Here is a 14,077-nt window from a genome sequence, read left to right as displayed (position 1 = left end):
TGCAGACAATGAATTCGGGGCTCTTTCCCTATTCCGAAATGTCGGATAAGGTTAGAGACCTGGCTCGAGCTTGATTAAACAACCCTTATGTATTTGCATCGGTGCACGGCTCCTGGGTGGTCTTTGGGGACCCTGAATTCTGGGCATAACAGTTTCGAACCGCTGACCTTAAGGTTCACAGCCCGATTCGTAACCGAAAAATGAAACTTACCTACAAAGGAGAACCAGTAAGACTAAGCTCTGATTTCTCAGAGGAAACCATGCAGGCAAGAAGGCAATGAGATGCCATATACAAAATTCTGAAAGAAAAAAATTGCCAACTAGGAATCATACACCCAGCAAAGCTGTCCCTCAAATATGATGGTGAAATTAGGACATTTCCTGATAAACAGAAATTAGAAGAATTTGTCATGACCGGACCAAGTTTACAAGAAATGCTAAAGGGTCTTCTTTGGACTGAGAACCAACAACAGCAGACAACAACCTAAAATTACCACTTAAGACATTACTACTCAGAACTCAATCCAGATATACAAGTATTTAAAGTAAAACAAACCTACAGGACTGAAAATAGAACCCAGAGCTCTCAATTTATTGTGAAATCAACTACAAAGCAAAAAGAGGGAATGGTGTAGATGTGTAACTTCTAAATGGATAGAAAATCAAGTCAATTTCAAGATAAAATATACTGCTTTATAAGGGGGCGGGGGGAGCCTTCTGGCAGGAAGCTGGCTTGCAGAATGGAATGCCCTTTGAGCATTTATCCACAGGGCAAAGGGAGCTTGTAAGACTGAGCTGAACAGCGGAAAGGTCAAGGGGGATGAGAAGCTGAGAGCTAGAGAAAGGAGTGCCTGCATTAAGACTGAGAAGAAACACTCCTGACCGAAGAAGTGCTGGATTCAGAATTGTACCCTGTTAACCTCCTTAATAAAACCTGTGATTGTGGGGGGAAAAAAGCCGGGGAGGGGATTAATAAATTACAGGATAACCGCAAAGAAAATTAATACACCTGTACCTCAAAATTTAAAGAGAGAACAATCAGAAATAGTTACTAAACATTAACACAACAGAAAAATGAAAATGGAAAGAAAAAACCCATGAGCAAATGAACTCAGCAGAGAAAATTATGTGGAACAAAGAAACCAGCAGGACCACACACACACACACACACACACACACACACACAGCAGAAAAATGACAGCAAATGAGCTCATAGTTGTTGATAATCACACTGAATGTAAATGGATTAAATCCACCAGTCAAGCTACAAAAAAGTTGATAAGAAAACAGGATCCTTCAATACTGTCTATAAGAGACACCTTAAAAAGATAGAGACAGTCTAAATGCCCATTAACAGAAACACAAACTTTGGCATATACACACAATAGAATACTAGGCGGCAGTGAAGAATAAAGATGAATCAATCTGTAAAACACTTCATAACATGAATGAAACTGGAGGGCTAATATTCTAAGTGAAATTAGTCAATCGCAAAAGGACAAATAGTGTATGAGACCAATGTTATTAAAAGAAAAGGTTTTCTTGATAAAAGAAACAATCTATGATGGTTAGGATAGGAGGGAGGAGGAGAAATTACTCACGGGCTAGAAGGTAGACATGTGTTCATTTGGGTGACAGGGCAGGTAATATACAGAAAGAGGGAGGCTGGCCTAGGGAAGATGAAGGTACTGGAAGACACAGGGCGGAATGCAATAGTTAAAGTGAATACAGGAAGTAACTGTTAACTGATAGTACCTAGAAGGGATTGGTGGTGGTGATAGTGTGCTGCAGAGTCGGTTCCAACTCATAGCGACCTTGCATAGGGTTTCCAAGGCTGTAAATCTTCACGGGAGCAGAAAGTCTCATCTTTCTCCCACAGAATGGCTGGCAGTTCTGAACTGCTGACCTTGAGACTAGCAGCCCTATTTGTAACCAATATGTTACCAGAGCTCCTTATAGAAGGGATTGCAGCCATGTAATGAAGCAAAGTAGATGATTTGTTAAATGTACAACTGATGATCTGCTGTGTAAACCTTCACTCGGTTCACAATAAAAAGTTTAAAAAAAAAAAGAGAGAGAGAGAGAGAGAGCAATGTATAAATTATATGGTGAAATATCAATATGATACATGTAAACTACTAAAATTACAAGCACATGTTGCTGTTAAGTGCTGTGGAATCAGTTCTGACTCATAGTGACTCTGCATAGGGTTTCCAAGGAGTGGCTGGTGAGCCTGAACCACTAACTTTGCAGTTCAAACCAACCTTGAGGTGCAGTGGATTAGCCCACAGCACCACACCAACTAAGCACATGGCATGACTAAAATTCCTTAATATTTCAGTTAGGTATTATGGCTGTCTCCATTTGTCTATACTGACCACTGCAGAAATTAGGACATTTTAAGTTCAGTGCAACTTAAAAAAAAAAATGTGAAAAGCTGTTTAAGGAATGAACTCCAGAGATGAATGTACCCTTACATACCCCTACCATCAAGTTAAACTGATACTAAAATGAAGTAACTTGAAAGAAAGGTGCATTGAGCCCATATTAAGCTGTACTTCCCAGCCTTACCAAAGCAAGCAAGCCTGAGTGGATGTGGTTGTTGCGTTTTTTAAGGGAAGCCCTTATTGTAACGTAAGGGTCTCACCCAAACCCTCAATGCCACTGAGTCCATTCTGACTCACAGTAATACTATGTAGGGCTTCTGAGGCTGTAAATCTTTATGGGAGCAGAAAGTCTCATCTTTTGCTCACCGACTGGCTGGGGGATTTGAACTGTTGACCTTGTGGTTAGCAGCCCAATAAGTAATCCAGTACAGTAACCGTAAAATGAGTCATCCTCACAGCACATATCTTTAACTCAGGTCCAGTATGTGCTGAGACCATGCTATAATGCTAGCTGCTCAGTATTTACCCTGACTAGACAAATACTATGTATACAGCAGCACTTCTGAAACCCTTGACCCATGATGCATGTGAATCATGGTGTTGGTGAGGAAGACTGAACGATACATCTTGGACTGCCAGAAGAATGAACAAATCTGTCTTGGAAGAAGTACAGCCAGAATGTTCCTTAGAAAGAAGGATGGTCAGATTCTCTCACACACTCTGGACATGTTATCAAGAGGGACCAATCCCTGGAGAAGGACACCAAGCTTGGTAAAGTGGAGAGTCAATGAAAAAGAGGAAGACCCCAAATGAGATGAAGTGACATAGTGGCAGCAACAATGGGCTCAAGCACGACAGCTATTGTGAGGATGGTACAGGAACAGACAGAGTTTCATTCTGTTGTGGAGAGGATCGCTATGACTTGGAACCCACTCAAGGATACCTAGCAACAAACCGGTCACTCTCTGTGTTGCTCTTACTTTTTAGATGAGTATGTGCTTGCAAGGCTAGACTTTAAAACGTTATCTTTTAAACCATATTTGAACAGGAATAGAACAATCTACAAAATATACACAGAGACGAGAAACAGCTTGTAAACGCAAACCAAACCCACGGCCATCAAGTTGATTCTGACTCACAGGGATCCTACACGACAGGGTTTGGAAGGCTGTCATCTCTGTGGAATAAGATTACCATATCGTTCTTCCTCGGAGCATCGTGTGGATTTCAATCAGGACTTCAAATCCATTCATTTCAATTCAATACCCTGCTGATAATTTTTATTTCCACCCCAGATTACTGAATCAGAATTTATAATTTAGTAAGATCCCCAGGTAATTCTTAGGTATACATTTACTTAGTAGTAGCTGAGTGCTTAATCAATGCACCACCAAGGCTCCGATCACTTGTAAAGAACTCACTGTTGTTGTTAAGTGCCTTCAAGTAGGTTCCAACTCAGAGTGACTCTGTATAGGGTTTCCAAGGAACAGCTAGTGGATTTGAACTGCCAACCTTGCAGTTATCAGTCCAGTGCTTATCCTGTAGTGCCACACCAGGACTCCTGTTAAGAACTAAGATATTTAAATTCTCATAAACCCAAACAAGTTTCTCAGACTGAGATGACTCAAGAGCATTTCCAAAAACTTTGTTTTTCCAACAGTCTATTATCTACCCTGGTGTGGCGCTGTGGGTTAACACACTGGACTGCAAAGCCGTCTGAACTGCAAGGTTGGTGGTTCAAACTCACCAGGCACTCCTCGGAAACCCTATACAGGGTCACTATGGGTCGGACCAACTCGACGGCACTTCACAACGACAACAACATTATCTATCCCAGTACACCAGACTACTGTTGTCCGGTCCTGCACCATCCTCAAATTGTTATGTTTGCACATTGCTGCTGCCACTGTGTCGATCTATCTCATTCAGGGTCTTCCCTGTTTTTGGTGACCTTCCACTTTACCAAGCATGATGTTCTTCTCCAGGGACTGGTCCCTCCTGATAACATGTCCAAAGTATGAGAGCCCAAGTCTTGCCATCCTGGCTTCCAAGGAGCACTCTGGCTGTACTTTTTCTAACACAGATTGGTTCTTTTGGCAGTCCATGGTACTTTGTTTAACACAGTAAGTCATTTGATTTCTTGACTGCTGCTTCCATGAGTGTTGATTGTGGATACAAGCAAAATGAAGTCTTTGACAACTTCAATGTTTTCTCCATTTATCATATTATTTATTGGTCCAGTTGGAAGGATTTTTGTTTTCTTTATATTGATGTGTAATCCATACTGACGGCTGTAGTCTTTGATCTTAATCAGTAAATATTTTAAGTCCTCTTTGCTTCCAGCAAGCAAAGTTTTATCATCCGCCTATCACAGGTTGTTAATGAATCTTCCTCCAATCCTCATGACACATTCTTCATACATGCAGTTTCTCAGATTGAATAAGTATGGTGAAAGAATAGAACCCTGGCGCACACTATTCCTTGTTCTAGTCAAACAACTACCTCTTGGTCTATGTACAGGCTTATCATAAGCAGTTAAGTGTTCCCGAATACTCATTCTCTGCAATGTTGCCCAAAGCCTGTCATGATTCGCAGTCAAAAGCCTTTGCATAGTCAATAGTGCACAAGGAAACATCTTTCTGATAGGTGTCCGCACACCAGACTATTCCACCATAAATTACAAGGGTCAAATAAGCAACAAGCAAACTATTTTGCATAATGGTCAGATGAAGAAAAATAAAAATGCCTATGGGTCCCCCATTTACTTTCATCCAAATAGAGAATAGATTTATTGAATCTATAGGCCTAAAAACTAACTTACCTCTTTACTGAATAAAATGACCATGCAAAATTAACACAGCTTTTCAGATGGGAAGAGAAATAGTGTTGAGGCTTTTATCCTTCTAGTCCCCATTTAATCACCCCACTAGCCACTGAAGGCAGGAAGGATTATGGCCTCTACCATGCTGTGGTTGTTGTGGGTTACCTTGGAGCCGACTCAATTCATGGCAACCCCATGTACAAGAGAACAAAATGATTTTCTGTCCCACATCATTCTCATCATCCACACGAACAAGGATGCTAATATCCAGGAAGATGGAGTGAGCTGCTCAAAGTATACATATTAGACCAAGGCCTAGAATTAATTCAGGTTGTTCCAGACAACTTTTACTGAAGGCCTGCGGTGGGCCAGCTGCTAGGGGTGCACGCATCAATATTCATCTCTTCTAGCTCAGGCTACTTTGGGCTGAACAGATGGGACATGAGGGAACTGTATCAACGGGACATCCTGAAGCAGCAATAGTGGAGCCAGATTCCCGCAGACCAAGCTGTCAGGGACCATGGATTCTGGCACCTGTAAGTCCTACTACATCAGAAGGGCTTCGTTGGGCATCTCCTCTGAAGCAACCTTTCTCAAATCCTGTCTTCTGCTAGCCATGGGCTCACCTGAACAACAACAATTTCTGGAAACCAGAAATTCTACATAGGTTCTCCCCCTCTCTGAATAGGATTGCCCTAAAGACTTTTCGTCCTGATTCACCCTCCCCACTTTGCATGCTCTGAAAGGATGCCCATGAAACTGGATCTTGGACTCTTGCAAAGCTACATGGGAAAGGCTTCAGGTTGCTCATCACTGGCTGAAATAGCCCCGTTTGGTGCATATCAATGTTTCGGCTCAAAGATCTACCCCATATCTATTCCCTTCCCAAACTGCAGATGTTCTAAAAGCTTAAGAGAAACCTGATAAATTGACCATAGCTGGAAAAAAAACAGCAACAACAAAAAAGAAACTAGTCAATCTATTATATAAGCACCTTCCCTATAACTAGGCAAGTACAGGCTAATTTTGCAAGAAGGGATTCAGGGCAGATGGAAGGTCAAAGAACAAACCAGCAGCCCAATTTCAGCCCTTTATTCTCTATAGATCTTCCCTTAGTGCTTTGACATCTGAGAGACTATATTCTCTATGTAGCCTATACTAGCATGGCTATGATAGTTAAGATATCTCAAATATTACCTATAAAAATATAAGCTTTACAACCTTGTAATGGAGAGAGAAAGATTTATAAAACATTGTCAACACTGACGAAAATTTGGTTTGGAGTCACACACTGAGTTACAAGTATGGGTCTTTTTCTTACTCTTTGAACTTGGTCAAATTACTTTTCTGTAATTCAGTTTCTTCCTCTATAAGATCAGGATAGTAATAGAACTCTCCCCCTGCGGTTACTACGAAGATAAAATGAAATAATGTGTGTAAAAAGACTTAGAACAGTGTCTGATTCAGAAAAGTGCTCAAATACAACCTGTTATTAACAGCTGTTAACCACTCAGTTGCAGATACAGACTAAAAAATATGCACAAAAACATCCTTCAATTTGCAAAACGTGATTCCAGAAACTGTCATCAGTCACCTTAGAAAAACAAGGCTTTTTTAAAAAAGAATAAATAAACAAAAAAAAGCAAAGGAGAGAGAGAGACCTTGGAAAGACGAAGTTCTTTTCTATCATGAATGCGTAAAAAAAATAAAAATACATAAACAAATAGACTGGTTCAACCTAACTGCTAGCCTGTTTGTAGGGTAGAAAGCAGTTCAGGATATAAAAGTTGTATATAAAAAGTCAATATAAAAGAAACTGAAGATTAACAGCATCAGGAGTGGGGAAAAAGTAATGTTCAAAATCTTTCCTTTTTTTAGCAAATACCAGATGACATAAAACTCCAAGTAAACTGAATATAATTTCATAAAATATGATTCCTCAAATGAGAAAAATATTCCATGTGTGTTTCAATTCCATGAAGATAATTTCTCACTCAAACTAACTTCCTATGATAAGATGATGAAAATAATTTCCTTATAAAAAAAATTCTAAGAACAAGAAAACTTTATATGAATTCTGATACCCAGTGTCCCCTCCAGAAAAAGAAAACAAACAAAATTACCCAGCATTCATCTTTCAGAGTTTTGCCTTTCAATATATAACGTAGTGGTTACGAATCGAATCGAGATGCTAACCTCAGGGTCAGCAGTTTGAAACTACCAGCTGTTCTGCAGGAGAAAGACGAGGCTTTCTACTCCCGTAAAGATTTACAGCCTTGCAAACTGTACAGGGTCGCTATGCATCAGAACGGACTCCATGGCGCATAACAACAACATATGGTTTGTATGCATATGACTGTTATATTTACGGTAGATGCTTTGAGATCTTATCAGGACACGCAGTCTCAGAACAGAATGAGGTGATGGGCAGCAGTAAGTTATATAACACTGTCATATCACACAAAGCCATAAGGACTCGTGGAAGCAATTTTAAGACAGAAGAGATAAGGTCAGATATCACCTTTCCCCAAAAGTGGGCTGTTATATTCCTTTTTAAGTCTTTAAATTGCCATTCTTAGTCTCACATTAAACGCCACTCTTGGGAGACTATTAAATGTCTACTCTGTGCTTTTTTTCATTTTTCCTGGTGGAAAATAAAAGAGAACAACTTAAATGGTTTCCTCCGGTGGTCATTAGCTTGCAATAAACACAAGCTGCCACCAAAAAGCAGTGCTGTGTATGAATATTGACAACTCACTACAATTTAACTAAATAAGTAAATACATAAATACATACAACAGAAACACCAAAAAAGACCAGAAAACTCAGGCTGGTTTTTCAGAAGAAAACACTGAAAAGAAAATTAAACAATGGTAAAGAAGAAAATAAAAAGGAAGACAAACATCAAGATTTTTAAATGATTTTGTTGTTATTATTAAGTGTTGTTGAGTTGGTTATGATTCAGTTCCAACTCAGAGAGATCCTGGATAGGGTTTCTGAGAAGTGGCTGGTAAGCTTGAAGCACTGACCTTGTGGTTCAAACTGACTTTGTAGTCCAGCACGTTAACCCTCAGTGCCATACCAGGTCAATGATGCTAAACCAGATAGAAAAATAACCTAATAGAAATGCACTCTTCCACATATTTTCTCACCCAACTGGACAAAGATGCTTCTGTTCCACTCTAAAGATTCTCAAGACAGGGCCTAAACTAAGTAATCGTAACACCACATCTTACTGTTTAAGGCTATGGTATCATTGAGAGAAAACGTGAACTTAAATTGCATTCAGCTCAATGCAACCAAAAATGCTTTCTACATCTGAAGCCCACAGCTACCAAGATGAGTCAAGTACAGTGTTTGACCTTGACTATCCACTGTGAAAGAAGCAAGCAAGGTGTGGTGTAGATATAAAGTACCTGGTATTATTATGTGTTATTATTTATTACAGGAGGTAGATATTATTATATGATGTAGATATAAAGTACCTGGAAATACATAAAGATGACCAATAATTTGTCCCCAGGGAGGAGGACTGGGGTGAACACAGAATGAGGTTGGCATGGGGGCTGGATTTTACAGAATGAACTAAGCAGAAAAGGGGGCTGACAATAATACATAGTTCGGGCTAAGGAAGCAGACATTCAATCTTATGTTATCACCAATACTGGACTCTGGTGTAGCACTGGAGGGTAAACATTGGACAGCAAAACACAAGGTCGGCAGTTCAAACCCACCAGAGTTGCCCCTTGGAAACAGGGTCACTATGAGTCAGAACCGACCCAACAGCTCTTAACAACATCACTACTAATACTGATTCTTCTAACATCTCTAGGAAAAAGAAAAACCCTGTTTAATAGCCGCAACTATAAAAGCCACAATGCCCAAGAGTTCTGGGGGCCTTCTAATACTGCCCTTTGGAAAAAAGATAATAAAACGTTTTGGTCAGCAATCTATTCAGTTGAATAAACAATAAAAAACAATGAAAGATTTTCAATGCTGTCACTACAAACAAAAGCAGAACTGACCATAAAAACAGTCCAACAACAGCATGAAGAGAATTTTAAATAAATAAATATATATATATATATATATATATATATGGAAAAAATCTAAAAGGCATTTATTTAATTGAAACACCATAATTAAGTAGCCATTATTTAGAAAGGATCCTGAGTATTGGGGAGCAAAGACAATGTGGCAAAGTCACGGGCCTGCATCTTTTAATCACTGCCTGGATACTTTCACTCTGAAAGTCAAACTGGCCAATACTTCTGAATGCTTCCCTCCCTCCTCTAGATTTCAGTCGGCTTCAGAGACAAGCTTGAGGGAACTAGATGTCTAGTCAGAAAAAAATATTTTTTTAATTTCCCTTCTGATACGGAATTTGGAGAAATAAACAGTAATCCAAACCACAGAGCTTCATCCAAAATCCAAGCCAGGTAAATAGACCAGCAAGGCTTGATACTGTGGCCCTGCACATCTATGTGAGTTTTTCTCCATCAGAAACAAGGGTCCAAGTATTACTTCCACTCAAAGGCAAGACACTAGCCAGCATCCTTACTTCACTTGAGGAGAATCCCTTCTTCCCAAACAGCCATCAGGATGGAAGGGCCTCTGATGTACAAGAGACCAATACAGACCAAAGAGAATGACAAGCCATTTCTTAAAAACCCCTCGTATTCAAAAGCCTCCAGTGACCTTACCCTGTGCCATGTAACTCCACCAGTTAGGTTCATTTCTAGGAACCCTGACAGTGCCGTGGCTAAGCAATGGGTTGCTAAGCAAAAACATAGTTCAAACCCACTAGCCTTTCTGCTGGAAAAGAGATGTGGCAGTCTGTTTCTAAACAATTCACAGCCTTAGAAACTCTACGAGGTAGTTCTTCTCTGTTTCAGAGGATCATTATGAATCAGAATCCACTCAACTGCAGTCTATCTTAGAGGCTAAGAGAAAGGAAAGGGGATGGCCCGGAAATGGAGACAGCCAATCAAGTCCATCCTATTTACTCAATTCTCTATCCAAATACACAAACAACCTACGAAGGGGTTGCCTGAGTAATTTTTTCATGAAAAATATCCTTTCTTGTCCCCCAAGACCTACAATATACAAATGGGTACTGTTTTAAAGGAAACAATTTCACTGTGTACAAGTAGTCTAAACCCAACCATCATTTTAGAGTTGAGGAAATAAAGGGGCAGGAAAGTTTGCATCTGTACAATGAGTTGGAAGGGATCTCGGAGCCGGTTATTTCACAGCCTGGGAAATTCTGCATTCGCTCTTATCCAAAGCTGCACTGAAGACTTAATAAAACCTTTTGGGGGAGATGTGAAGAGGGGATCAGGCAAATGATCAATGATCAAATCAAGAAAAATAGAAGTGAGAAGACAATGACTGGAAACAGGCCAAAATAAGTCTACCTACAGCATAGGATAAGCACTAAACTGCTACTCAAAGGTCAGCAGTTCTAGCTTACCAGTCAGTCCTCAGAGGAAAGATTAGGGTTTTTGCTCTGGCAAGGATTTACAGACTCAGAAACCCTACACAGGGTCGCTATGAGTCAAAACCAACCTGGTGGGACTAAACAACAACAGTAACGTTGGATAAGCACTGGACTTCTAACCACAAGGTCAACAGTTCAAACCCACCAGCCGCTCTGTGAAAGATAAGCCTTTACAGCCTCAAAAACCCTGTACGGGTTGCTATGAGACATAACCAACGTACCAGCCCCTAACAGCAATTAACAACAATGGCTTCTGTCCTAGTAACATCAAGAACCTAATCTGGATACACCTGCTTTTCTCTTCCATTTGGAATCCAAACTTGTTCCCCTTGAGTCAATTCTGACTCATAGAGACCCTACATAACCCTACAGGATGGAGTAGAACTGCCCCACAGGGTTTCCAAGCCTGTAATTTGTACACAAGCAGACTGCCCCATCTTTTTCCCAAGGAGCCACTGGTGGGTTTAAACTACCACCTTTCTGTTGGCAGTTAAGCAGTTAAACCACTACACCACCAGAACTTCTTCCATTCTGAATGCTGCTTTTAAGGGCTGTCAAGTTAGATCCAAGGCTGCAATAGGGTTTCCAGGACTGCAAATCTTTACAGGAGATTAAAGTCTCATCTTCCTTCCGCAAAGCAGCTGGTAGGCTCAAACCACCGACTTCTGGTTCGCAGTCCAGCGCTTATTGTATAGAGCTACCATACTCCCTCCATTCTGCATAGAAGAAATAAAATGAAAATACAGCCACACATATTAACATGGGTGACAGGGAAGGCAATAAACAACAAGAGAGAAGTTGGCAGGGGAATACGAAGGTAGTGGAAGATACAGGGAGGAATGCAAGAAAGAGTTAAAGTGAATAGAGGTAAATACTATTAACTGACCGTACACAGTGGGGAGTATAGTCATTGTAATGAAGCAAAGTGTCTGATTTGTTGAATGTAAAACTGATGAGCTAGTCTGTAAACCTTCACTCAATACACAATAAGAAGTTAAAAAAAAAAAAACCAAAGCCTAGAAAAATAAAGTTCTCCTTCACTGTTCTAGCATAGCAACTAACAGGTCTCAAATGGTAGGGGCTGCCAGAAAGTGTTCTGGGGCTTCAGACTGCCCCAACCTCACTCTCTGTGATCACCATCAAATAACCGTAACTCTCCCATCCTCCTCATCTCATAAACAGGATACCATCACTTGCTTGGCAAGGTGGTTGTGAAGATGTGTGAACAACTCATTAAGGGGACTGATCCTTGAACTGTTATGACATGAAAAGCTCATTTAGACCTTTTACACTTAAATTTACACCATGGGATCATTATTTTGTCTAGATTACAAACAAAAATTACAAGGAAATTTGAGACGCTCTATTTTTTTCAAGAATTATGTTTTCATAAACCTAAAATTATCTGAGGTGATTTAAAAAAAAAGAGAGAGAGAGAGAGAGAAACCCATACCCATCAATTAGATTTCCACTTAGGTCCCTGTAAGATGGGCTCTGTGGGTTAATATGCCAGACTGCAAAGCCGTTTGAACTGCAAGGTCGGCAGTTCAAGCTCACCAGCTGCTCCTTGGAAACCCTATACAGGGTCACTATGGGTCGGAATCGACTCGACGGCACTTCACAACAACAACAACAAGACAGAATAAGCAGAACTGCCCCAGAGAGTTTCCAAGGCTTTAAATCTTTACAGAATATTGCCACATCTTTCTCCCTCAGAACTGCTGGTGGGTTCGAACCGCAAACTGTTGAGTTAGCAGCTGAGTGCTTACCCACTGCACCACCAGGGTTCCTAAAAATGGCAAAATCCTTTCAAAGAGGAAAGCAGGGATGGGTCTGTTTCACTCAGTCCCATAAGCAAACTTTCTTAGAACAAATGTTTGTAGATTTCAGTATCTTACCTCACAGTCATTTAGCAAGTTTAAACGACACCCAAACATCAACCCACCATACATTCTGTACTGCACAAAATCGAGTCGCACAAAAAATATTAAAATTAGAATATCACAATACAACTTAACTATAATCTTCAAGTCAAAAGAAAATCTGCCTTCCATCGGGTCTTTCGAGGTAGCCACAAGAAAGTCACCCCTTAAATGATGAGGGACCAAAGACACATCGATGTCAGCAGGGAGTACGTCTCTCCGGACGTTTCTCTGGACAGGGGCAATGATCTCGGCCTGAAATCGGAATTCGAACCCAGAAACTGACGCATGAAGAGCAACACCCGCCCCTTCGGCTTGGAGCGAGCGGCCTGACACCAACGCGCCTTGTCCCAACTTTCTGGTGGAAGAGACCACTCCGGCCGCAGCCTCGGGGTCCTCTGACCCTGCGCGTCTCCGGGCACCTTCTCAGGAAGCAGGTAGGGGGGCGCGTCCGTTCTTCCCCGCTGCCCAGGGCGGGTGGGGAGGACGCGAGGCCCGAGGGCAAGGCCACCTCCCTCCCGTCAGGAAGCCTGACAGCTCGCGCCCAGCGCTCGGCCTCCCCGCGGGCCGCCCGCCCAGGCCCGGCCGCGCCCCCTCCCCGGCTCACCGGGCCGGAGCTGGAGGCCGCCGTCCCGCCGGCTGCACCACAGCGCGCGCTCGCCCTGCTGCAGGATGTAGTGGTCCTTGGCTTGGAAGAGCTCCATGCCGGCCCCCGGCACTGCGGGCGGCGGCGGCCCAGACGCGTTCGCGTCGCCGCGGTCTCCGGCTCCCGGCGGCGGCGGCCCGCGGGGGGCGCACGGGGCGTCCTCGTCGGCCAGGGCAGCCAGAGCCGACGCCTCGGGCTCGTCCAGGAGGAACAGTGCCGAGGAGCAGAGGCTGAGAGACCGCTCGCCCGCCGGACTCCGGAGGAGGACGCACCCGGGCTGCGACCTCGGCGAAGACCTCCTCCCGGCCCCGCCCCTCCCGGCTCCGTCCCTCGTCTAGCTCCTCCCCTCTCGTGGCTCCTCCCCCCGACTCTTCTCTTCCCTCCCTTTCTCCTCCTTACTCTCCTCCTCCTTCTACCCCCTCCACGCCCCGCTCTTTCTCCTCGTGTCTCTCCTATTCACCCCTCCCTTCTCCTCCTCGTTCTTCCCCTCCCCCCACACACCCCACTCGACTTCCTCTCGCTCCCCCTCTTTCTCCACTCCTCCCCCCTTCCTCCCCCGCTGCTCCCCCCGGTTCCTCCCCTGCACAGCCTGCCTTTCCGCTGGTGGCTGAACCACTAGCTGCCTTTCTCGGGTGCGATCTTGGGGGCAGAAATCCACTCGTGGGGCTTCCCACACCTATGCTGTCATGATACTTCTTTAATCAGCGCTGAGAAAAGGAAGGCCATTCTGCCCCCCTGCCCAGAGCTGTCTTCGGGATCCAACAGCAGAGCCTAGGCATCTTCTGTTTAGAATCACCTTGT

At 42.7% G+C, this 14,077-nt stretch overlaps 1 protein-coding gene across 1 annotated transcript in view; it reads right to left on the bottom strand.

Moving 5' to 3' along the window:
• Positions 1-13,341, bottom strand: part of INPP5F (inositol polyphosphate-5-phosphatase F) — a 129,583-nt gene extending 116,242 nt beyond the window's left edge. Inside the window, exon 1 of the mRNA XM_006831408.1 lies at positions 13,238-13,341. Coding sequence (XP_006831471.1) covers positions 13,238-13,334 — 97 coding nt within the window. The 5' untranslated portion in view covers positions 13,335-13,341. The remainder of the gene's footprint in view (positions 1-13,237) is intronic.
• Between the last annotated feature and the right edge of the window lie 736 nt (positions 13,342-14,077).

Source organism: Chrysochloris asiatica, unplaced genomic scaffold (assembly GCF_000296735.1).
Source record: "Chrysochloris asiatica unplaced genomic scaffold, ChrAsi1.0 scaffold00003, whole genome shotgun sequence".
Lineage (NCBI taxonomy): Eukaryota > Metazoa > Chordata > Mammalia > Afrosoricida > Chrysochloridae > Chrysochloris > Chrysochloris asiatica.
This window is presented reverse-complemented; position numbering and strand designations above follow the sequence as displayed.